The sequence below is a fragment of the Ursus arctos genome, unplaced genomic scaffold (genome assembly GCF_023065955.2).
Source record: "Ursus arctos isolate Adak ecotype North America unplaced genomic scaffold, UrsArc2.0 scaffold_12, whole genome shotgun sequence".
Taxonomy (NCBI): Eukaryota; Metazoa; Chordata; class Mammalia; order Carnivora; family Ursidae; genus Ursus; species Ursus arctos.
The window spans coordinates 62,125,375-62,149,159 of record NW_026622786.1 but is presented as its reverse complement, the minus strand read 5'-3'; the positions used below and the strand labels follow the sequence as shown (position 1 = coordinate 62,149,159).

Sequence of the window (23,785 nt, the reverse complement as noted above, 5' to 3'; positions counted from 1 at the left end):
AATGATCAAAACCGGGTCTGGAGGGCCATTCCAAGCTGTCTCCTGGCCCTGGATTATGGCTGCTTGGGCCCCACAACGTTCAGGGCAGGCTGTTACGTGGGCCTCACCTCTCTACCTCCCTGCTGGACTCTGGTAACTGGTCCCTGAATGAGCAGATGTGGCACAAGTTCGCCTCGAAACAGCCGCCTAAACACAAACGGCCAGTAAGTATTAAGGGCCAGGAGCCCGCAGCTGGTCAGTGAGGCCCCCGGCCAGCCCAGCAACTTCTCTGGCTGGGTAGAGGTGGGGAGTGGGCTGTTAGGTCTGGGGAGGGAGCAGCCTTCTCAGAAGTCTCCCTCCATGACTTGGAACCGGGCTTTGGAACACCGAAGACAAGAGAACCCTGGCCTAGGCTAGCCAGTTACCCAGAGACAAATCCCCACCATGATCTCAGGACCTGCACGGATGACGCTCTGCACGCGTGTCCCCAGGGCACGGAGCTCCTCTCCCACCCCAGGGTAGGTGTTGACCAGGCTCTGCTCGGGTACTTCCCAGCATGGCCCCCAGCACTACTGGGAGCTCTGTGAGCCAGAAAGATTTTCTTCCATTAAGTCAGAAGCCTATCAATTCCTGGTGGTCACCCACGTCCAGCCGAAGCTCTATCCTCCATGTCTCTGCTACCTCCACCCAGCCCGGAGCGGTCTGCCACTCGATCTGTGTCTGGACTCAGTCCCCAAGACGGTGTGCAACAGCACAGGGAGGGGCCTTGCATGCTTGGCTCATTCTCAGGAACAGAAAACAGGGCACCGCGTTGGAAATGTTTGCTTCTGTTAAGATGATAGACCTGCTCCCATCTCTACAAGGAGGGATAGAATTTGCTGCCCTATGGTTTAGTGAGCCAATTAGAGGAGTTTCTCTCGTACCCTGCCTTCTCAACAAGAGACCAACACGTAGGTGTAGAGAAAACAGACTTTATGGTCTTTTCAACTTGTTACCCACTTGGTCAAAAGGCCACACAGGAGGCAGACCAAAAAGGATCTTGTCTGAGGATTTTGACCTTCGTTGGGATGCTTGGCTTTTCTCTTTCCCAAACTATGAACAGATCTGGCAGGCAGGGGGAAGAGGATCCAGATAGAAGGTGGGAGGAGGAGGGAGTCATAACACTGATGGTACTGACGAGTTTTCCCACACAGGACAGCTCCCCATGGGGCCTGCCTGCCTTCTACTTGCTGAAAGCTTTACATGAACCGAAAGTAGGTGTGTCTGGAAGCCTGTTTGGCCAAAAAGAGCCTATGAGTCCAGCTCTACTTAGACCTCGGCGGCTTCCTGTCTCGGGAGCTGCCGAATCCCCCCTCCCAGCACGCCACAGAGCAGGTGGTTATCGGCAGACATCTGAAGTGCACAGAGTACTGGGCTGGACTAGAGTTGCGGGTCCCACTGGTGCTTGGGGAGAGCTACACCTGCCCGCAGACACCCGTTTCTTGGGTGGCCCTGACAGATCATCACTTCTTCCAGTGTCCTTCATTTACGGGGGAGAAAAGAGAGGCCCAGGACAGAGGCGTGACCTGTCCAAGACCACAGAGAACTCCTTGGTGGCTGAGCCATATCTACCAACCCCAGCCCAGGGATCTCTTCATGATAATCATGTTTCCGTCCACTGTAGGTGAAGAAACAAGGTTTGGGAAGAACCGGGTTCAAATCCCGACTCTGCCTCCGACTGCACTTCCCTCCTCAGAGAAATGGGGATAACGAGGGAGCCGCGCGTCACCGGCGTTAGCTCACGTAACCCTGAACTCCTGGCTGGAAAGGCTATCAGTCGCTCCACTTCACAGCTCAAGAGGGTGAAGCCATTTGCAAAGCTACTAAGCGGTGGAACCAGCCTCAGAGTCCGATTCTAGAGCTCCAGGGGGTCTGAGCTGGCTCACTACCCTACCAAGCCCACAAGTGGTGCCTCTGTGTCACACGTGGAGCACGAGGAGCAGAGAAGAACGAATGCAAGAGGCTGAAGGATGTGGGGGTGCAACCAGTCCCTCACCCACATACATATTCTGGATGCTGACCTTGGGGGTCTGGCCAGCCCCACATCCTGGGGGTGGGTCACACAGATGCATCAGACTCGTCAGGCTAGCTGGGGAGAAGGATGATGACACGGGGACAAATGAACTCATGTCGGTTTAAAATGCCATGGGGTCCAAGAGAAGGTGACAGATAAACTGAGGCCCAGAGTGGCCATAGAAGGTAGGCCAACAGGGAGCTGGGATGAGAACTGAGATCCCTTGACTGGTCAGAAGTCCTTCCACTGCAGTGCACTGCCCCCCCCTCCATGGGGTGATGGCAAGGAGGCCTGCACCTGGGGAGAGACCCCAATCAGGAAACCCCGAAACCGAATCTGGGAAAAGGAAGCAACAAATGTGCCCACTTTCTGCCTGGGCCTTCATTCTGCCCCAGACCCTATTAATGGACTTGCCACTCTGTCTCAGGCGGTCCCAAGATCTCTGATCAGAGATACACGACTCCCGCACTTCCTTTTTATTTTTTCCTGCAATCCCAGTGTTGGGTAGTGTTACGTCTAGAGAGCCACTTAAGCAGCACCCGGGGAGGCTCTGCAAACGCCGGACACTGAGAGTTAGTGAGAGAGCCTTCGCTGTCATGGACATGGTGGGGAGCAGAACACCCCACGGCACAAGAGATCCACAGTCTCTGCAGAAAGACATTTCAGAGTGTCAGCAGGAGCCACCTAGGCCTCCGGGTCACAGCTGGGACAAGTCCCTGCACTTCACCCAAAGCCACCCTCGAGAGGGAGCTGGGCTTACAGCACGATGGGGAAAGCTGCAGGTTACACAGACCTGGCATCCGCTCCCAGCTCCTCCAGGGCACACTGTGAGTCCAGTTTCCTCATAAGGAGAAAGGGACATTGCAGTGGGGTGGTGCAGGTGACAGCACTAGGCATGCGGAAGGTCCCCAGTCTTCCATGGTCATGCGCCCCATTCTCCGGTGGCCACTCGCTGCCCATTTACGGGGAAAGCAGAAACCAGGTCTGCTCTGCCAGGACCCCTCCTCAGCCTGTTGAAAGCCCACACACCCTCATTCATGAAGCCTGCTCTGCCCAGTCATGGTGCACCCCAAAACACGGGGCATCCTCTTCAGACATTGCATCTCATCAGTAGACACCGTGTAGACTGCTCGAGGGCACGGGCACTGCTTTCCACCCCATGTGCACATCCTGGGCAGAGCCCGAACAGGGCAGCGAGGCTTGACCAACACACGGACCCCACAGCGGCAGTCAGCCGGCCCCTGGACGGACATATCTAACACCTGAGTTTAAGGAACCAGGAAGAACAGTACCAACAGGATGACCAAGTTGGTCCTCTGAACTAAAGACTCTACGGAAAAGAGGATAGCTCTTTAAAATTAGAGTCAAATTAAAAGGAAAAAAAAAGGGAGTGATTTTTTTTTAAAAGGAGAAAAGTTATTAATAAAACTACGTGTTAAGTTAAATATTTCCAAAACTCACCACTCCTTCACCCAGCGCCACCTTATGTTTCCCAAAGCTGCCTTTCCCTGACTAGAAATCATGGACTCTCAAGGAAACAAAGCTGAGACTTAACTCCAGGCTTTCTGGGTGCAGAGGCAAGCCCAGTAGCGAACGCACACGAGGACGTGCTGTGGCCAGGGGCAAGCGTCAGGCTCTGGAGCCCAGGGCACTGGGGCTGCAGTCCTGCCTTGTCTCCCTGAGCCGTGGGCCGCTCATCTACAAGGGGGAGGAGGTCAGGTGACACGGAGTTCAGCTTCCTCACAGGGAAGCCAGGAGAGCACTCTGCAAGCTGTGGAATATGCTACGTGCTTACCCCTTCTGTCTTCACAGAAGGCCTCTGAGGAAGGCACCTGGAAGTTTCAGGTGGCTCAGAGACCCAACACTCCACACATCCCCGTCCCTCCTCACTCACGGGGCCCCTGGCCCCTGGTCTGGCAAGGCTGGGCGGGGGTTATCGACTGGCCGTGGAGACAGACGACATGCATTACTAGGGGTCTGTGTCATCTGCCTGTTGGGCGTGTCACTTTAATTGAGTGAATATAAAATTACATTAATTATACACATGGTAAAAAGCATGCGGCAGACAATCCAATTTGCTCCTTGGACACAGATGCTGACGGAAAATGCTCTAAGCCCATTCTGGGGAGAGGGGGCCAAGGTGTGTCGAGTGCCACTGACCCCCCCCCCCGACATCCGTCAACGCAGTCCGTCTCGCTCCTGGAGCGTGAACTTGACCCCTGGCTGGGTAAGGGAGGGAGAGCTTTAGCCGCCCCTCCCCTTTAACATGCACCTCATCAGAGGCAAAGTCCTTTCTTTCTTTTAACCCATGGGAACAAAGTTGGCAACGGCTGGCATAGTTGCTTTCCTCTCCTGCCTCTGTCTGTCCCCTCCAGGGAAGAGGCTTCTGTGTGTGTGTCTGTATGTGGGAGATACAGGCCAGAGCTGGAGCTGAGATTACCAACTCGAGGGCAAAGGGAGCCTGAGACATCTGTATACCCGCCCAATGTGAGACTGGGACACACACAGCAGGTCCACACCCAATGGCATGACCCCTCCCCCCCCCCCAGAGAGCTCCCCGTCAGGGGCTGCCGGCTGCCTAGGAGATGAGCCCACAGCAATCATGACCCTCATGGGTACCAGACGAGGATGGGATTTGCCAGAGAGAGGTGAAGTGGTGGCGGCCCCTCTTCCTGGGATGGTGGGGAAGTCGCCAGTTAAGCGGGAGCAGGACAGTACACGACGTCTCCCCCTTGGGGTCACCTCTGCATACCATCAGCAAGCTACACAGCCACCAAGGTCCACTCTGTGCAAAGATCAGCAGAAGACCCATTGATTTCTGTCTGAGCAAAGGCCCCAGCTGACCTCTTCTTCTCCCCGCACCTCTCTGAGGAGCCAGGACAGGGCTGGGCAGACGGCAAGGGCAAGAGGTCCACATACTTGTGAATCTGGTGCCAAGACACAGGAGGTGCTCAGCGAATGTTCTCAGGAGGCATGAGGCACGCTTGCCCCACAGAGACAGAGACGCAGAATCAGCAGGCAATGGTTTTCAAAACAAAGGGAGGAAACGCGGCGAATGAAAGTAGTGGCAGCGTCCAAGACCTAATGCAGAGTTCCGGCACACACCGCCCCTGCCTCCTCCCCCAGCCATCCGCAGACACAGGAAGACTGCGCCCCACCTCACTGGTCCCAGGGCCGAGCTCGCCGGCCTGCACCATGCCGCACACCCAGAATGGAGGCTGTGGTCAGCTGCGCTGAGGACCCAAGAACGCGACCACTGTGCTGAGCTACAGGAGGGGTCGGCAAACTATGGCTCACAACCAAACAGGGCCTACTGCCTGTTTTTGTAAATAAAGTTTTATCGGAACACAGCCATGCACATTTGTCCCCTGTTCAGAGTGGTTGTCATGCTTCAATGGCAGCACTGTGACAGAGAGAGCCTAAAATATTTACTATCTGGTCCTTCACAGAAAATGTTTGCTGACCCTTGGGATAGGTAACGGTTTCCAAGGTTTAAGAGCGGAAAAAAACTGGGGTCTTTTAAAATCCTCACGGTAAGATAAAACAGTACTATTTCTACTTTCTGATTTTTAACCTCAAATCTCTCTGACTAGACAAATGAAGCAAAAATTAACCCCAGTGACAATAAGAAAACTGAAGTCCAATGACATTGAAGTATCGAAGCCATGATTTCTCCCACTGAGGATGAACAGAATGAGCGCTGGCCCAGGGGTCAGCCAACCCGACCTCTGGTTCTCCCACCACGATGCCATGTGGCCAGTCTTGAAGGCCTGGTTTTCTTGACCACTGGTCTTGCACAAAATGACCTTTTATCATTACAACAGCCAGCATTCACATCCAGCTGGCTGGCCCCAGAGTATCTCCTTGCGAATATCATCTCTCCAGTCTCCTTCTCACCAGAGTGCTGGGGAAAGAGCTCATCCCTTGAATGCCAGCAAAGAACATTCTGGGGGCTCGATTCCAGCCCTTGGTTCTTTCAGCAGGTTCACACTGTGTGACCCTCTCCTTTGCAGTGAATTTCTCTAGGCTCACCTCTGGAGAGGGCTCTACTTTGAATGGCTATGGTTGAGATGGGGTGACTGTGCCTCCCGCTGCTAAGCCTTTGGGGCCCCCCTGCTAGAGATCCTTCATATGTGCTTGTGTCCATATAACCAGGCACCCTTTTCAGGGACATGGGAAAAAGCATGTGCAGGACCCAGTCCACCTGGCACTGCATCCAGCCACTGGGTCCCAGCACCCTGGGCGGAGGCCATGCTCAGGGCCGGAGACACAAACAAGTGGTAAAAGAGTCCCAGGCTGGTTGGAGAGACCCAGGTTTAACTACTCCCACAGCAGCACCCCAACAGAGGCACGGAACCAGGTGCCCTAGGGAGCAAGAGGGCAGCAATGACATAATGATCACATTTGGGCAGGACGACCTGCAGGGAGGAACAGGTGTCCTCTGGCAGAGAAGAATCAGATGTGGCTTCTGGGCTGAGGGACTGGCACCTATGCCTTCAAGGCAGTGTGGCCACGGTGCTGGAGGGCCGTACGCACAAGGTGGAGACTCTGGGGCTGGGACCTCCAGGCTGAGAAGCGGGGTCATTAACTTTTAGGAGCTCGTGCTTTTACGCGGCAATCAGATCTAGGTCTTGGATTCGAATTACACATCCGTTCCTTTCCTCTCCCAAGATGCTTCTGTGGTGTCTCTCAAGTTAGAAATGAAGACCTGTGGCCACTGGAAAACTGAGCTCATAGCTGTCTAAGGTGCTAACTACACACGGACTATGTGTCTGCTCCCCCACTAAGCCATACTCTGGCCCCGAACAGCTCTCCTTCTTTAATGCTAGTGAAGGAGCCGGGGCCCAGGGGAAGGTTTCCAATACCCAGTCCTAGCCATGTGGGCTTCTAGCCAGAATCCAGAGAGCAAACCTCTCTCTCCCCGACATATACTCACTGCAGTAGAGACCAACTCTGCAGGTAAGCAGGAGAGGCAAAGACTGACCCAGGATTCAGAGCCATGCCAATCCCCAGGAACACATAACCTTGCCAAGACAACCAAATCCCATGCCCCTCCTGACTAAAAGATGGCCTTTTGCTCCGAAAATGGCTAATATTGCAAAGCTGCATCCTGCTCCTGCCCGCCAGCCTCCACACCGCCCCTCACCAGCACTCAGGCTCCGCAGTTAATCACAACGGCATGGGGAAGGCGAGGTGCATATTAAAAAGCCACGGCCTCATCCTCCCAGAGAATGCCTGTTCTACTTTAAGCTCTCCAGACAGATGTGTACATATAGCCTTCACACCGCTACCCCTTTGCACCACGAAAGACAATCCACAAGGTAAAGATCTCATCATATCCAACTAGGAAGGGAAGACACAGGGCTCTGGAAGCCACACATCCAGAATGCCAAATTCATCCCCTACTGGCCACTGAGCATTAGAGGGCTGAGCTGGGAACAGGAAAGTCGGCCACGGTTTTCCCTTTGGTTTGCAGCTCCTGGATGACTGGGTGGTCTCATGCCTCCTCCTCCCCAAAGGGAGCAGTTTGGGGAATGGCCCAAGATCTCATCTTCCCTCCTCAGCTAAGGAGAAGCAACAGGATGGGGCAAGGGAAAGAACCAGGATCCTGGGAAGAAATGGGTTTAGGAAGCCTGCCTGAAGTCACCTGGGCAATGGGTTATGCAACCTGGAGCACCTCAACAGAAGCACAAGGGGCAGCTGAGTGTGTGTGTGTGTGTGTGTGTGTGTGTGTGTGTGTGTGCGCGCGTGTTTGTGGGGGGGGGCTGCTGGAAGAGCCCCAGATTCATGGCCAGGAGCACCATCTGCAGTTGGCGCACTCCCGCCATACTTACTCACCTGCCTGTAAAACGGGATGCCCACCTCCTCCCAGAGAGCTGGAGGACTGAGGTATTGAGAGTCAAGTACTTAGTCCAGTGCTGGGACCTGACCCTCACCAAAGAGAGGCCGCTGAGAACAAAAAGCTGCGGCTCAGACCTTCCCGACCTCAGGGAATCCTTCGAGGGCCCCCTCTTTCTTTGACTAAGCTTTCCTATGACCCCAATTCCAAGGTGCTGCCTCCTGGCCTGCCAACATTCTTGGGCTGACGCTGAGTGCACATGAGCAAACTGCGGGAGTCGTCTGGCCCTTGAAGTGGTCGCTTTTTGCTTCTGCCCCAAAAGCCTTTGATGCCCCAGGCGACAGGAGCTGGGTCTCTCCTGCTTACCACCGCACCTCCCATGCCCAACTCCTAATGCTGTTGCATGTCACAGACGGGCAGATGAAGGCCCAGAAAGGAAAAGCTGCTGCCCCAGAATGGGCTGCACGTCTCCAAACTCTTAGAGCCTTCCCACAACTGCAGAATAAGTTTCTTGGGACCAGATACTATAATTACTCTGAGCAAGAGGCGCTTCATCAGATCCCCTGTGTGGGCGTATGTTTTTTGGGGCAAGGATAGGGCAAGACTTTGTCCAAGTCTTCTTGAATAAAACTGACCCGAGACTGAAGAGGCTTCCAGAAGGGGAGGGGAGAATTCTGTAGTCCACAGAAGAGGCCACACAGACGTGCTGGAGGTACAGAGGCTGGGTCTAAGAGCGACAGCTCTGGCCCCTGTCCTGGGGATCAAGAGCTGGTCCAGTAACGGCGAGAAGGTAGCAGCGGTTAGATCACAAAGAACAGTGAGTGTCTCACCGAGAACCTGGACTTTATTTCTTTAACGCAAGGACATCATGGATAGGAAGAACAGTCGATGGAGGGAAATTAGCTGGCCTGCTGTTAGCCCAGGCTGGGGTCAACCCCGTGGACTGTGAGCACCTGCAGACAGGTTCTGTCTGGCGTCCCGACCCTGGGACGACAGCAGGGCCCGGCAGAAACCTGTCACTCGAACATGTACTGAAGGAACAGATGACTGAACGCCAGCCGCTGGGAAGGAGGGCTTGTGCGGATTTCTGAACTGCCTTTCATTCCAACCACACTGGCAAACTCAGAGCTGGTGAAGCAGGTAGAAGCTGGTCCTGTTTTACAGTTGGGGAGCTGACCCTCAAGTGATACCCAACTGAGGTCCGCTAGTAACAGAACTTGGGATTCCAGGCAAAGACTCAGCCCCCTGGGCAGGAGAGCTGACACTAACTCACAATAAGGAGTTCATATCAATGAGCCTGGCAGGAACAGAATCAGAAGCTCCTGGACATACAACCTGCTTCCCTGCCTCTACCTCCCCTGTAAACTCCCACTGGGTGGACCAGGGAACAAGGAGTGAAGCCAGGTAAGGCAGGATTGAGATAACACACTAAAGGGACCAAGCAGGGCCTGGTGCTTAGCAGGTGCCAAACACATCTCTAACTGAAGGGGTAAGTACCAAAAAGCCAGTCTGTCTCTAAAATACCTAGAACCTTTCCCACAAATCGCTGCCACCAAGGCTGTACTGAGCCCCTAAGAAGATGCCCTTCTTGGAAATGAACACTCACAGTGGCCCGTGCCCTTGGATGAGCTGCAAGACCTAGCTCCCCCTGACCCCCAACTCTAGAAGAAACAGCCCCAGGACACACCGACATGTGTCCACAACACAAAAACCCGAGTGTTCAGCCACCCCAGGCACCAGGGAGGGCTTTGTGGGCCTCATTTCACGGTGTCCTCACAAGTGCCCGAGAGTTTGGGGCTATCTTCACCCCCAAATGTCAGGTGAAGCAATGAAGTTCAGATAGGTTAACTGACTTTCTCAAGGTAACCCACGTGCCAGCCCAGGCTGCGTGGCCTCAGGGTCTCCGGGAAGGATGGAAGGCCTTCAGGGAGGGGGAGAGGGGATGGAGGATGCGTCTCCAGGGGCCCAGATGCTCGGCTTCTGACTGCTCGTCAACACGGATCCTGAAGCCAATGGGTCATGTTTCCGTGGCAGTCATAAACCATCACTGAACACGACTGTATGTTTCTATGCAGAGTCAATCCTTACCAGAGCTCTGTAAAGGAGGCACTGTGATTTGTTGAATGAATGCTGCTCAGCACAACTGAGGACACCAGTGCCCACAGAGGTTGGGTAACCTCCCCAGAACACAGGGTCAGGAAGTGGCAGCGGGTTGGGGGGGAAGGTCTTGTTCCAAAGCCCGCCGTCACAGCTACCACACCTTACGTTGCCCTCTTGGGAGGTGTCCATAGGAGGCCTCTCCCAGGGCTCACACCCTGCTAATCCCCATCCCTGCACTGCATACAGAGCTGCTGTGCTGTCCCTCGGCCAGGGAGCCCCTGGGGTAGCCCAGCACCCAGCCTGGAGCAGACACTTCTGAAAAGCTGTGCCCCCCTGGCCATACTCTACCAAGTGTAACCCCCCACCCCATTTTGGTATTAGCAAGAGACAGTGGCTTGCTGGACGATAAGTGGGTCTGGCCCAGGGGCTTCATTTACATCCCGAGGCCTTCATCTGGGGGAGGGAGCTGGTCCGAGGAAGGTCTGCTGAGCAGTTCATTTAGGCAGAAATAGGACATGAGCCCAAAACCCACACTGTGGCTCTGCTGCTCTACCCCAGCTCTGAGAACAGCACCTCACAATTAGCACTCGGCGAGATGTGAGAAAGCCCTCTGACCCCGGTCCAGCCCCCTGGCCCAGCCCAGACTCCCCAAAGGGCAGTTTCCTTTCAGCGTGGTGTGATCTTATTCAGGGGGGTCTATCCTGAGCCACAGAACGCCAAGGCATGTTATTATAGGATTCCACTGGAATTCTCTTCCTCCAACCTCTTCTGCTACAAGGGTTGAGGAATTTGACCTTTTTTTTTTAAAAGGAAAAAAACCTCAGCATGATTTGCACAGAAGGTGGAAGCAGGAACACAGGAGGGTCTATCTCTCAGCCAACTATGAAGAAACAAAACAAAAACACAGGGGCTCCTCCACCCTCACGAAAAGCAGGAGGATCCTGGCGGGGGCAGCAGGGGGAGGGCGGGGACGACGCAGCCGTGGTGCTGGGACGGGGGACAAGACGGCAAAGCAGCTCCCAGACACAGGGGAAAATCTCATTCTAAGAGAAACCCAAAGTAAAAACCCAGGACTAAAGGGGAAAAGGATAAATCAGCCCAAGCTTTTAACACACGAGAGGTGAAGGGGCTGCTGACACCAATCATTGAGGATGGGATCCATGCAAGTCAGAGATCCGAGTCCGCTTACAGCTCAGGAGGAGAGAGGGGACGAGTCCGCTTACAGTTCAGGAGGAGAGAGGGGATGCACTGGGGTCTCCAGGGGCTTAAGGAGCAGCGCTAAGAACTAGTCTGAGCCTCCCAGGTCCCAGGGTCCTCCCGAACAACGCTCCCCTTCGTCTGCCCGGCAAAGAGAGCAGAGACCCGGGGCTGGGGGTCCTCAGCGCCCAGCAGCTGGGCTCCCTGGTGTGGGGCCCGCTCCGCGTTAGGGGGCGGTCGAGGCCCGCGGAGCGGCCGGTTGCTTTGTTACCGAGCAAATCTCCCAGGCACTGACTGCTGATGCATAGCTAACAGGGCGGCAGACATTGATTTATGTTCAACTTTCCATTTCATCAGCGAGAGTTACGGCGCGACATGCAGAGTTCACGTTTTTCGGAGGGGCGGAGAGGCGGCTCGAGTGTGCAGACACAAACATGCCCGCACGCGTGCACACAGGCACACGCGCCAATCAAGGCCGCAACTTTGTTTTCCCTTTCAGAAGGGAGGGCGAGGGGGGCCGGCAAGCCTGGCACGTCAGGAGTAACCTTTTGTCCGCGGTTGCTAGGAGCCCCGGCACGGTCATCTGCCCGTTGGGCAGACGTTAGGCACCAGGCTGGCTGCCGGGCGGGGCGGGAGCACAGCCTGACCTTTGTGGAGGTGGTGTTGGCAAGAAGAAAAGGCTTTTTTTCCCCCTTCTCTCCTGCCCTGGCCTTTCCACACAGGCTGGGCAATTGTCGGGGGCGGGGGAGGGAGGGGGAGCTGTGTGTGGGTCCACACTGGGGAGAGGGGACAGCCCAGGCGACAGAGTTTCCCAGCAGCCAGGGGTTTCTACAGCCCTCCAAAGCACCTAAGGCCCAGAGAGGGGAGGATGGCTCTCCAAGGACACACAGCAGTTTGGCAACAGGGCTGAACTCAAACCAGGACGTCCAACATCCAGGGCAGGGGTCTTCAGGCTTACAGCCTGCTACTGGCTTGTTCACACTAGCCAGGGGAGGGGCTGCTGTGGGGCTGTGGATGCCACGTTGGCTTGGAACAGGTGGGGCTGGGGTGAGAGCAGCCCAGGGCCCAGCAGTTGGGGTGCCCCGCCTCCTGCCTAATCCTCCTCAGCGGGGGTGACCCTGCCTTCTGTCAGTCTGGAGGCAGACACCAGGGTGAGGGGCAGGGAGGAGGGGGTGCTTCTGTCCCCTGAAGGAGCTGGCACACTCCCCCCATCCCGACACAGCATCTCTGTCCTCCTCTCCCACAGACCAGCGCATCTATCAGAACCCCTCCTGCCCACAGGGATACAGCCAGGGCGGGGGGGGGGGGGGCACAGAGCATGGGGCCCAGAAAGGGAGGGGATTTGCTGCCCCACAGACAGGGTGTTCATCAAGAAGCTCTAGAGCCTACCACCTGGTCCAGACCCATCTTCCCTGGGCAACTCTCTAGCCAATGTGAGCCTCCGTTTCTTCATCCAGAGTGGGAATGCTGCTAGCTCTCAGGCCGACCTCACAGGGTCAAATGCGATCACACAAGGGGATACCTTTTCTAACCTAGAGAGTGTTCCACCAACAACTACAAGAGGAGGTCAGACAGTTTTACTTTAGGACCTAAGAGCACTGGCTGGGAGCCTCAAGGGGCAAGGGGGCAAGGTGGCAGCCACAGGACAACATGTGGGGCCCCCTCCCTTCGAAAGCAAAGGGTCTGACAGGGTAGGAGGCACCTGACAGCCTCTCACCACCTCAATCCAATGCAAGCCAAAACCCTGGGCATCCTCCCAGCTCTGCTTCCTCCCCGCCCCACATCCAGCAAGGGGCTGTGAGTTCAGGGCAGGGACACACAGGCCACTGCACTTAGTCACCACTGCAGCCCAGGGCCCGGCCACCCCTCAGCCCAGGGGACCACAGCCTGGAATCCACACTTCCGCAATGGTAGCATGACACAAGCTGGGGGTCCTCCTGGAACCGGGTCACTCCCCTTCTTAGGAACCTTCCATGACTCCCCTGTCTTTAGGTTGAAGGATCTATCCAGGCCTCCTGCCATCCCAAGCTTGCCCCTTCACACCCACGTCCTGGCCTACTGCCCCCTCTCCCCACTCACTGGCAACTGTCTCCAGCTCAGGCCTCACTCCTCTAGGCTAGCCCCTCAGGGAAGTTTCCTGTTGGACCCCAGGGTAGGCCAGATGCTCCTTCGCCTGCCCCTGTGGCACTGGACCCTCAGTGTAATCTCTCCTTGCCTCCTCCACCAGACTGTGAGGCCCTCGAGGGCAGGTCCAGGGCTGTCTCTTTCGTCTGCGGTGCTCACCAAGGCTGTGTATTTGGGAGGCCACTGTGGCCTTACAGACCACATCTGGCCAAAGGGCTAAAGGATGACCAGCAAGTCTGCCAGGCCTCACAGGGTTTGGGTCCTGGCCTCAGACTGACCATCCATCAAATGGGGATGCCCCCCCCCCCCCAGCAAGCCCTCCCTTTGCAGCAGGCTTTGAAAACCACACAAACAAGGTGGTTTGCTTCTTCCCAAGCCTCTCCTAAGTTCCGCCCTGGCCCTAGTCAGCAGAGAGGGCTTTCCTGCCGCTGCAGCTTTCTGGCAAGAGGAATGTCAGCTCACTGTGCTGCTGCCTGCTTCCCGCTGGAGAGGAAGGCAGGAAATGGACAGCAGTCGGCCCAGCTCTCGGGAACTGCCTGAGCTTCTGCCACTGACAAGCCCTCATTTACTGGGCGTTGATCCTCCCTGGAAACACACCATCCCACCCCACGGCGCTCAGTCCCCAGGGCTCTCTACTGGGCATCGAGTCTCTACTTGGTTACCACTGATGCCAAGGAGCTCACTACTTTGTTAAGTTGGCAAGTGGTAGAATCGTCTTCTATACAAAGACTCAATTGGCCTCCCTCTTCTTTTCTCTGAAGGATCTGAGATCTAAGGGCTGAAGCCTGGCAGAGGCAGGTCTGAGCATCTTTTTTTTCTTTCTTTTTTTCTTTTTTAAGATTTCTTTCTTTCTTTAAGTAATCTTTACATCCAAAGTGGGGCTCAAACTCACAACCCCGAGATCAAGAGTCACACACTGTTCCGACTGAGGCAGCCGGGCGCCCCTGGTCTAAGTATCTTCTATATGGCCGAACTTCAGATACTCCAGGTCAGTCATCAGAGCCCTCCTGAGGCTGCTCCTTTCCCAGAGAAACCCCAGCTACATCTGCGGGAAATGAGGAGAGTGCTTCCTGTAATCTCAATAGGAAAGGCCCAAGGTCATGTGTATCTATCTCTCCCTTTTATTTTTGAATCATTTCTTGGGTTTCTGGACTATACACATCATATGCTTCTTCTCCCCACTCCCCCACAACTATGGGGAGGGTTCTCTGGAGGCAGACCTCAGAGGCGGGTGGACTCGGCTGGCAGGAACGAGAACCCCCGGGAATGGGGGGGACATACGAACTCCTATTGTGCCCCACTACAATGGAAAGTATCTGGGGATGTCCAGAGCAGAATGCGATGAGCTTCTGGCAAAGGGAGCTGGGTTCCCCCAAGACTGTCTTTTGCAGAGAAGGCTCAGTCTTTAGCCCTTGGACGTCTGCTGGGTCTCGGCAGTGCCAGTCTCTGTCCTGAGTGTGGTTAGTCCCCAGGTTCCCACCTCCACAGAGCTGACGGAGCGGGCGCAGAGCGAGCCGTTCTGGAACACACACCTGGCCAAGGCATTATCCGGACCAGGGCACTCCAGTGGCTCCCACTACCCCCGGATGGAGCCCACAGTCCTCCAACAGGTCCAGCAGACACTGCCAGCACACTCTCCAGCCTGTCTCCTACTGAGAACCCACCTATCACCTCACTGGGATAGCATCCCAGACTCTGCTGCCCCCAGGAAGCCTCTCCATTTCCTGCTACAGGGCATGGGTTACCCGTCAAGTCTCTGTGGTAAGCCGGGTGCTCCCAGGGGCAGACTCTGATTGATGAGTTCTGGCCTAGACTCAAGCCCCCTGCCCTCACAGAGGTGGCTCATCACTACCACTAACTACAGTCCCATCTGCTTCTGGGCCTCCATTCTGCATCTATATCAAGTCTGGACTCGATCGGGGATGGCAAATACACAGGTCACACACTACCACTTACATCCCCGTGTTCACGGCAGACGTTGCCCATCAGTGTCTGCCGAGCCCGCACACAGCTCCAGAATCAGTCTCAACAGTGTTCCAGCAGCCTCCACCCACCAATCAGGGCTGGCGACTGAACAGAAACACTGCCTGCTTTTGAGAGAAGATGGCTAGAGGTTCTCTTTCTCCCTCCATCATTCCCCTCCTTTTCTCTTGTTCTTCAGCCTCTCTCTAGACCCTCAGACTTGTATCTGACTGCTGCGGAAGAACACGGGCATGTGGAACCAGTAAGCCTGGGCTGAGACTCCGATCACGGCCCGCAGCCGGTAACTCTGTGCAGGTCATTCACCTTTCCCAGTCCCACTCTCCCAATCAGCCATGTCTCCTCGGCAGAAACGCTGGGATCAAAATGAAAGTAAGCCGCATGTCTAAAAACACTCCATAGCTGAAAACAATCACTGGAATTTAAAACAAAACAAGAACAAAACAGCCCGTACTCAGTGCTCCCTTCTTCGTGACCCCTGCCCTCCTGCCATGCCCCAGCTCTTGACTTAGATAGAAATCCTCATTGGAGGGTGCTTTCCTTAGAACTACCTTGGGGCCAAGAAGCTGGGGGCCCACCCAGACCAGCAGGCCTGGCCAAAACTAAGCCAAGCGTGCCAGATGTGCAGCCCGACTGACTTCAGCTGCATGGAAAAAAAAAAAAAATGCCACTGCTTGATTATGTAAAATCCGTCTGGATCCACAGCAGAAAATCCAAGTTGGAAAGGCCCTCACAGACCATCTGGTCCACCCTGCTTCATCTCCTAGTGAGGAATCGGGGGCCCAGAGATGGGGAGCAACTTGCCCAAGGTCACTCAGTAGGTCATGGACAAGCAGGGGACTAGAACAAGTGTCCTCAGGCTACCGTCTCCTGTATCCTTCCCCACTCCAGAATACCACCTCTGGACTCTCCAAGCCTGGGCAGAATGAGGATCTAGAGCTTTGGGGGTGGCTGGGCTCCACTCCTGGCCACATGAGCAACACGAATAAACTCAGTTCAAACATCTCCCAGGTCCCTAGTGCATGCCAGATGCTGGGAAGGCCAAGATGAAGGCCATCTTTTTACAACGAATGCACAGAAGTAGAATGTCCTTGCTAAGTTCTACCATAACCCTAAGAATACTCCCCAATATTGTGAGGTATGGTCAGGCTGGGTCCTAAACCACCTCTCTGCCAGCCCTCAACTTGCTACTAGACACATCTTATGCCACAGGACCAGGGCTCTGTCCACCTTAGACACCTCAACACCAAACAAGAAAAAGCCAACAGATAGGACATAACGTGAGGATGGCCAAATCCTCTGACCCCAGGAGTAGCCTTGCAGCCTGGCAGTCGAAGGAAGGAAGTCCCCTGGTGTTCCTTTCTGAGGGGCTGGGATGGGGGGTAGACAGCTACACCCTCCCACCTACCCTGGATGCCTCACTGGCTTCGAAATTTAGCAGCAACGGGGCATGGAGTCCTGATGTGAAACCTGGGCTGGCCACCGTGGGACAGGATCTGGTCAAAGCTGGGTCAGCCAACCCAGGCTGGCTATTTCGGCGCAAAGACCCCCCTGCCGCACAGCTGCCCGCCCAGACTGTGGCCAAGCAGGGGAGGAAGTGTAATTGTTGGCAGCAGATAAAACCCGATAGCATCTCTACTTTCCTTCTAATATCAGAGTGGCCGCCTGCAAGAGGAGCGAGGGGCAGGGCCGGCAATCAATAACTAATATTCCCGTCATGCGCCGGCCTGCTCCGGAAATGGGCAGTCACTACCTCCCTTCCAGAGAGATACCCTTTCCCCTCAGCAGTGACCCAGCCTGAGTAGGTCAGCATCACAGCCAGGAAGCACCCTATCCACCTTCATCTTCATCTGACTGATTAGAAAACCATGTCCTCACCTGAGGAGGGCGTGCCGGAGGTGGGGGGGAGGGGCGGGGAGGGGAACAAAGTAGGCTGAAGTCACCCAGGAAGCAGAGAGTCTGGGGAACACAGGTCCCTGCTCCATCTCCACCACCACAACCCCCCCAATTCTTGGAGGTTCATCCTGACTAGGGTTCAGAAAATACCTCTAGTCAAGAGGATCCAGAAGTTACCTCTGTTTGATGGTGGCTGGAAGTAGCCAAATAAGGGCAGGAATCAGTCTGGGCTTTCTGACCACACACCCCTGAACGTCACAGGGGAGGGCCCAAGAAGTATGTCTGGAATTAGGCCTTAACCATGGACAATTATACCAAAGCAGGAAGTTAAGAGCTGCCCACATATCAGGCAGACCTTCCCCTGCCCCAGACTCAGGCCAAAATAGAAGCCAACAGCCTATTTAAAAAATACAGCTGGCTATTGTCCACCTCTTCCCACCACAGCAGCTTGCTCTGGGCACCCAGATGCCAGCAAGCAGCCTCCACAGGCATGCACACAGGTGGAGCCCAGCACCCAGGGCTCTGTCCACCAGGCAGAAAAGCCACAACTGCACTGTATTCAGGGTCCATGGCCTCGTGTGGGAGGATGTGTAAGCCTGGGAAAGAAGGTCCAAGCAGACAGAACACCTGTGGGAAGACCACCAGCTAGGTACAGAACACCCAACTGCAGTGGCCAGGAAGATGGCTGCCCCTTGGCATGGATGACTATCTCAGTCAGCGGCCCCTGGGCTTCCCTTCCGGGGAAAGGGCAGAAACCTGTCTGGGGTCCATGGGTTTCCAAGGATTTGAATGTCTCATTCTCTTCCAAGTCTGGCCCCTCTTCCCGATGCCTTACCCCAAGCCAAGCCCCAAGTAATGCCTGGTCTGGTCTAACCTAGAGCCTACACACTCCATTTCTGAGGCTGTACTCTTTTCCATCCCAGGGCAAGGCTCCAGTTTGGGCGGCATGCTAGGAAGGTATGCAGATACACACGTGGCCATCCAAAGCCCTCAACCGCCACCCCTGTGCCCCTCTCACTCCCCTCACTGCCATCATAGTGGTAAGGCAACCCGCTCTTTCTGGTTTTGGGCAACACCCAAATTTCACTGATTCCTCCTCGGATGGTGAGCAGCATGTCCAAACCCTTCTCTCCTGGGAGTCAAGATCAACCGAAAGGTGAAATCTTACAAAGCAGAAGTGTCATCTAGGTCATCTCCCATACCCTTAACATCTCCAAGAGGGGTCTGTCCCCCTTGCTTAGATGTCTTAGTAACAGGGAGCCCCTGTCTCCCACAGCCTGCGTCTCACTCCTGGATGCACAGGTGTGAAAGTCTAGCTTACACCAAGCAAAAGTCTCCTTGGACTGTGTATCAGTGCTCCCAGTTTTGAATTTTTGGGCTTCACAGAGAGATCTTGGCCTTCTTTTCTATACAACGCTCTTTCCACATTCTTATCTGGAAGTGCTAGCCTTTCAAAGTGGTGGGGAACATAGGTAGGTTCTCAAACCCCACCACAGACAGGTTTGAACGAATGAAATGTTACACTCCAAGAAGCTCCTTCTAGCCCTGCACGCTGATACCTCTCGGAGATGGCATTCCCCAGTCTCAGCCTGGTTAAAATCAATGAGCCTCCCCCCCAACCCCCAGCTGCCAGGGAACCGCCGAGATAGGGGGAGAAGGAGGCACAGAGGGGCCAGCAGCCACACCCAACCCTGACAAGACAAAGCTCCCAGAGGCCAACAAGGTGTGTTTTGGAGAAGACCAGGCTCTCACCCCACGTGGGACCTGCCCCTGCCTTTGGCGGGCGGAGTGCGGGCACAGATGCTCGCGGGATGCCGACTGTGATCACACTCGGAAAAAATCAAGTGGTAAACCAGAGGGAAAGGATTCCGAGACCTGCCAGGATGGTGGGTTTTTTGTTTTTTTTTAGATTACGCCTAAGGTTTGTAGTTTGGACAGGCAAAGTAAACAATGACGATGACAGCAGCAACAAAACAGAAACAAAGAACAGTTTACTTGTTTAAAAAAAAAAAAAAGCCTTTTGTTATAAAAGACAGCTCCCCACGGCCTTGGAAGCAGCCCCACCGCCTCCCTGACCAGGGGCGGGCTGTGTCGTGCCTTCGAAGCTGGTGTGAAGGAAACCAGCCCGGGCAGAAGTGACAGCACGTGCGGAGGGGAGAGTGGGGGCTGCTCTCCATCTCTTTTCTCCCGTCCTCAGGTTTTGGAAGGGGTGGAGAAACGGATGGGAAGGGCTGGAACCAGCATAAAGCAACCGTATTTAGACCATGGCAAACTGAGCTCCTCCTTACTTGTCTCTCCCTCCCTCCCGCCTGCCTGGGTCTGGCCTGGAGCGAAAGGAGCACGAGACCGAGGGGGCCCAGCACGTACCTGAAAGAAACCCGGCGGGATGGGGCCTCCCGGCATCCCATCGTTGGGGGGAATGTTGCCAAGCACAGGGCTCGGGGCGGCGGCTGCACTCTGTGGAGACAAGGAGGTGGAGAGTGAGAGGCTGCACCCACCGAGAGACCCAGAGCTCCGAACCCCGGCCCCCAGTTCTCCCCGTCGGCCCGCGTCCTCCACACACCCGCCTCAAACACCACCTTCCCAGGGGTGTCTCTCACTGGGCAAGTGGTGGACTCTCCGACCTCTGTTTTCTCATCTTTACAATGGGAGGACAACATCCACCGCTGCGCACGCGCACCGCAGAGCCCAGCACGCAGCCGCTGCTGCAGACGTACGGACGCTGCTGCTGACGTGCGGACGCCCTGCCTAACCCACTCAGCTGCTTGACGAAGCCCCGCACGGCGGCCGAGGCGCTTTATAAATGCTTGTGCCCTCTCCAACAGGATGCGTGCTGTATCGAGAGCACATCCATCACTATCCACAGCTTAATGAACGAACAGACACCCTGCTGGGAAACGTCCCTGGAGGGGTCGACGAGGGCGGGGGCCTTTCGGCCCCGTCAGGGTCCTGGGTGCCATAGGAGATGAGGTGGCCCGCGCAATGGGGGGACTAGAGGCACTTTTCTTCTTAAATGCTGCTATTCTGGCGTTTACCTGGTACATCTGCCTCAGCAAATGCCTCCCGGGGGTGAACAGACGTCGTTCGCCCCAGCCTGGCCTCCTTCCAGACAATCTGTGTCCCACCTGCCATGTGGTCAGCATGTCTGAGCCTGGGCCCGCACGCACACAGGCAGGGTGAGGCTGATGGGGCGAGTCACACACCTCCCGCCGCCCCCTCTCCCCCCACACCCTGGCCACCGCGGCTGGTGCCCTGCACACACACCCCTCCGCCCCCCAAGCACTCCTCCCACAGGACCCCCCCACTCCCATCTCAGTGTCACCAATCACACACACCCCACTGAGAGTTTGAGACTCAATCACCAATGGCCTCCCAGGGGTCTGAGGGGTTCTCTGGGACCCCCGGGGTCAGGAAACAGACTGCCTCTTTCTTTCTTACAAATGCTGCAGAATTCTTCTTCCCTTTCCTCAGCCAGGAAATAGGAACCAGAACTCCTAACTTCCAACTCTGATAGAAGGAAATGAGGTAATGTGTGGATCCCATGGACACACTACCTGTAGCAAGATGAACTGACACCCCCGGGGGACCCATGCATCTGGGCTCCAGTGCCGTTCCCTGTACTAGCAACAGAGGGCCGTGGGCAAGCCGCTTGGCCTTCTCGGCCAGCTTCCTGTGCAAAGTGGGTATCGCTGTTGTCCTGCCTGTTCATCGGGGTTGTGGGAGGCTACAGGACAGGGTGGGCTGAGTTTGTGAACCGGGAAAGCTTGGTAATCTGGAAGCAAGGGGGGCTCAGTATGGGCATGCACTGGGTGTCTTAACAGACCCAGCAAAAGAGACTGGGGAGGGGATGGGCTGGCCACGTGTGCCCAGCATCTCAAAATGCTGCCTACCGAAAGGCAACCCTCTCTGTAAATAAAGAGATTCGCAACCATCCTGCCATGTGTTACAAGCATCCCAAACATCACGAATGAGCTCTTCCCACCTTCCCGGGTGAGAGTCCCACTCAGAAGGAGGAGGGGCCAGCGGGCCTCTGCCTATAGCCTCCCCCCCCAACCCGGGACCCAGCATTATCTGGGTAAGGGCCGCCTGGGGGAGCACGCCCGGCTATCCATCAGCTGCACGGTTCGTCTGTGGTTGGTGGTTCTGTGCAAATGCAACTTTTCAGGATTTACAGCCAACAATCACCCCTCGGAAGCAGGGGCAGGAAAGCTTGAAAGAAAAATTGGAGTGAGGTAAACAGGTACCCACGTTTTCTTCAAGTTCTGTCAGAGACGGGTTTTATATTTAACTCTTTAACCCTTCGGGAACTTAGTTTGGTACAGAATATAGATTTTGCTCCTCAGGCAGTGGCCTCAGTATGATTTTGCCCCACTCATTTGAAATCTGGAGGCAAAATCCTTACAAAGGCTTGGGTCTATTTCTGTGCTTTTAAATTCCGTCCTACGTGTCTCTATTGTTCATCGTCATGATGGGAGTTTCACCATGTATCTTACTTTCCCCTCCAATTGTTCAGTGGAAGTTTTCTGGCTCATTTTCACCTACCTATCCCTCCAAACATCAGATCATCTATAAAAGTCACCCTCCTGTTGAAAGAAAAAAGTTCACATATGTACACACACACACACACACACACACACAAATCTGGAGGAGAAATGCCGTCTTTCCTCAAACAGAGGTGCCCTCCCAGGACATGGTCTTTCTCCAATTACTCACACCTTCGTGCAAGTCCCGCAGTCGAGCAGGTGGGGGGGGGGGGGCAGGAGGACGACAATATTATCAGGTAGGTGGGAGTAGGCGACATGGGGAAAACCAAAATCCAGTCTTGTTTAAACTGACTAAATGTTTTATTCAACAAATGTGGCACCGACATGTTTGCGGGACGATGACAGGAAAAATGGAACTCCTGACTGGGGAGGCCCTAGGTGGTATGCCTTGGGCCCCATGCTAGAAACAGGCTGGGTACTCCCCGCCAACCCCTGCCCTCTCTCTCCCTGAACTCCCAGGAGGCCTGTGAGGTGGACACAAGCACCCTCGCCTGAGAGATGGAGACACAAGCGTCTGGTGAGGAGAGTGGGCTCAAGACAGCCCTCTCCCGTTTGTCCCCGTCTGCCCGGATCTACTCCACCCCGGCCTTCAACCCAGAACCATGCTGTTTTTACAGAAAGATCTGGAAAGCCTCACCAATTTGATTCTTTGAATTAGCATTTATCGTTTAGTATACAACACTTGCTTATTATAGAACACAGCAAAGGAAAGAGAAAATTAGCCACCGTGCTTTGTTAAAGAATGTCAAGAGCACTTCCCCTTCTCATTACGCGGCCAAAGAAAACATGAGTTTTTAATGAGTCTAATATTATGTAGAGGTAACATTATTTAACCCATTTAATTAACAGGCATCACATCGGTGTTTGCTACCTCGGTAGTTACAATACGGTACCTCTCTGGTATTCGGACCTATTTTTTGGATCACTACCTTTTGAAATGGGTCTATGCTGACCACTCGTAGATCCTCTTTTATGGGAGGACGTTCATGTCCCTTGCTATTGGTATATTTGACTTTTTCCTTAGTGATATATAAGAGCTCTTTATATTTTAAGGATACAACATATGGATATCTTAGAATTAAAAACAAACACCCAAACAACTTTTTAATGAAAATTTGGACCCGGGAGCATGACTTACAAGGCTCCCTCCCTCCGAGATCTCCTTTCCCTACAAAATCAGAAGTGAGTCCATGGTCCTTTGAATGTCAGGACTGGGGTAACCGTGGTTCCAGAACATGGATGGTGCAATTCTCTGACATCTGGGTGGAGGACAGATTTTTGCTAGCCTCCAATGAAAGGAAAGCCATCTTAGCAGTGATTAAGGTAGCAGAAAGCTGAGGAGACTTTTATCATTCAAAGCCTTGTCCAGCAGCAAAAATAAGCAAAATAATTAACCTGAATTATGACAGTTACTGCTATTCTTTGATTATGAAGGAAATATGTGCTCATAACGGAAAACTTTCAAAAGGGCAGAAAAGTATGAAGCAGCAAATGAAAAGCAGCAGCCGGTGTTACAGGGCAACAAAAGGGTTAAGTACTAACTGTGGTTCACAAAACGGAATCCACAGACCCCCTCCTCCGGACCCCACACCTGCCAGCAGGGGCTGTTTTACCCATCTCTGAGATGTGAGGCATACAGCAGGTGTTCAATAAATGATTACGACTTTTATTATTCAAAGACCTGCTCAAACCTGGCCATCCGGAGCCAGGCCTTTCCGGATTGCTAGGAATCGGCCTCTCCCTGCGGTTTCCAGCTTTGAGTTAGAGCTCCATTAAAGCACTCAGCAAAGCGTCTCATGTGAGTTTTCTCTAAAAACACAACCCAAACCGAAAGCCCCTGACGTTCACTGAGGCCTACAGCTTTCGGGGCTGTGGTGGGTGCAGGGGAGGGAACCCTCCCACTGGAGCAGGGCAGTAAAGAGCACTGGATTCTGAAGCCAGAGACCTCCCTGTGAGCTCGGGTCCCTGCTGGGAGCCTCAGTTTCCCCATGCGTCCAATGGCCGGGTTAGACAGGACCACCTCTTGGGCCCTTCTTCTGAGCCGCTCTTCCCAACCCAGTCTGCACACCCAGG

General features: G+C 54.6%; 1 protein-coding gene across 3 annotated transcripts in view; it reads right to left on the bottom strand.

Annotated features, from left to right (window-relative positions):
* The window catches only part of SSBP3 (single stranded DNA binding protein 3), a 161,584-nt gene that overhangs the window by 29,577 nt on the left and 108,222 nt on the right, over positions 1–23,785 (bottom strand). For all 3 annotated transcript variants that reach the window (XM_026498030.4, XM_026498029.4, XM_026498031.4), the window contains exon 5: positions 19,536–19,625. In XM_026498030.4, the coding sequence (XP_026353815.1) occupies positions 19,536–19,625 (90 nt within the window). The remainder of the gene's footprint in view (positions 1–19,535; positions 19,626–23,785) is intronic.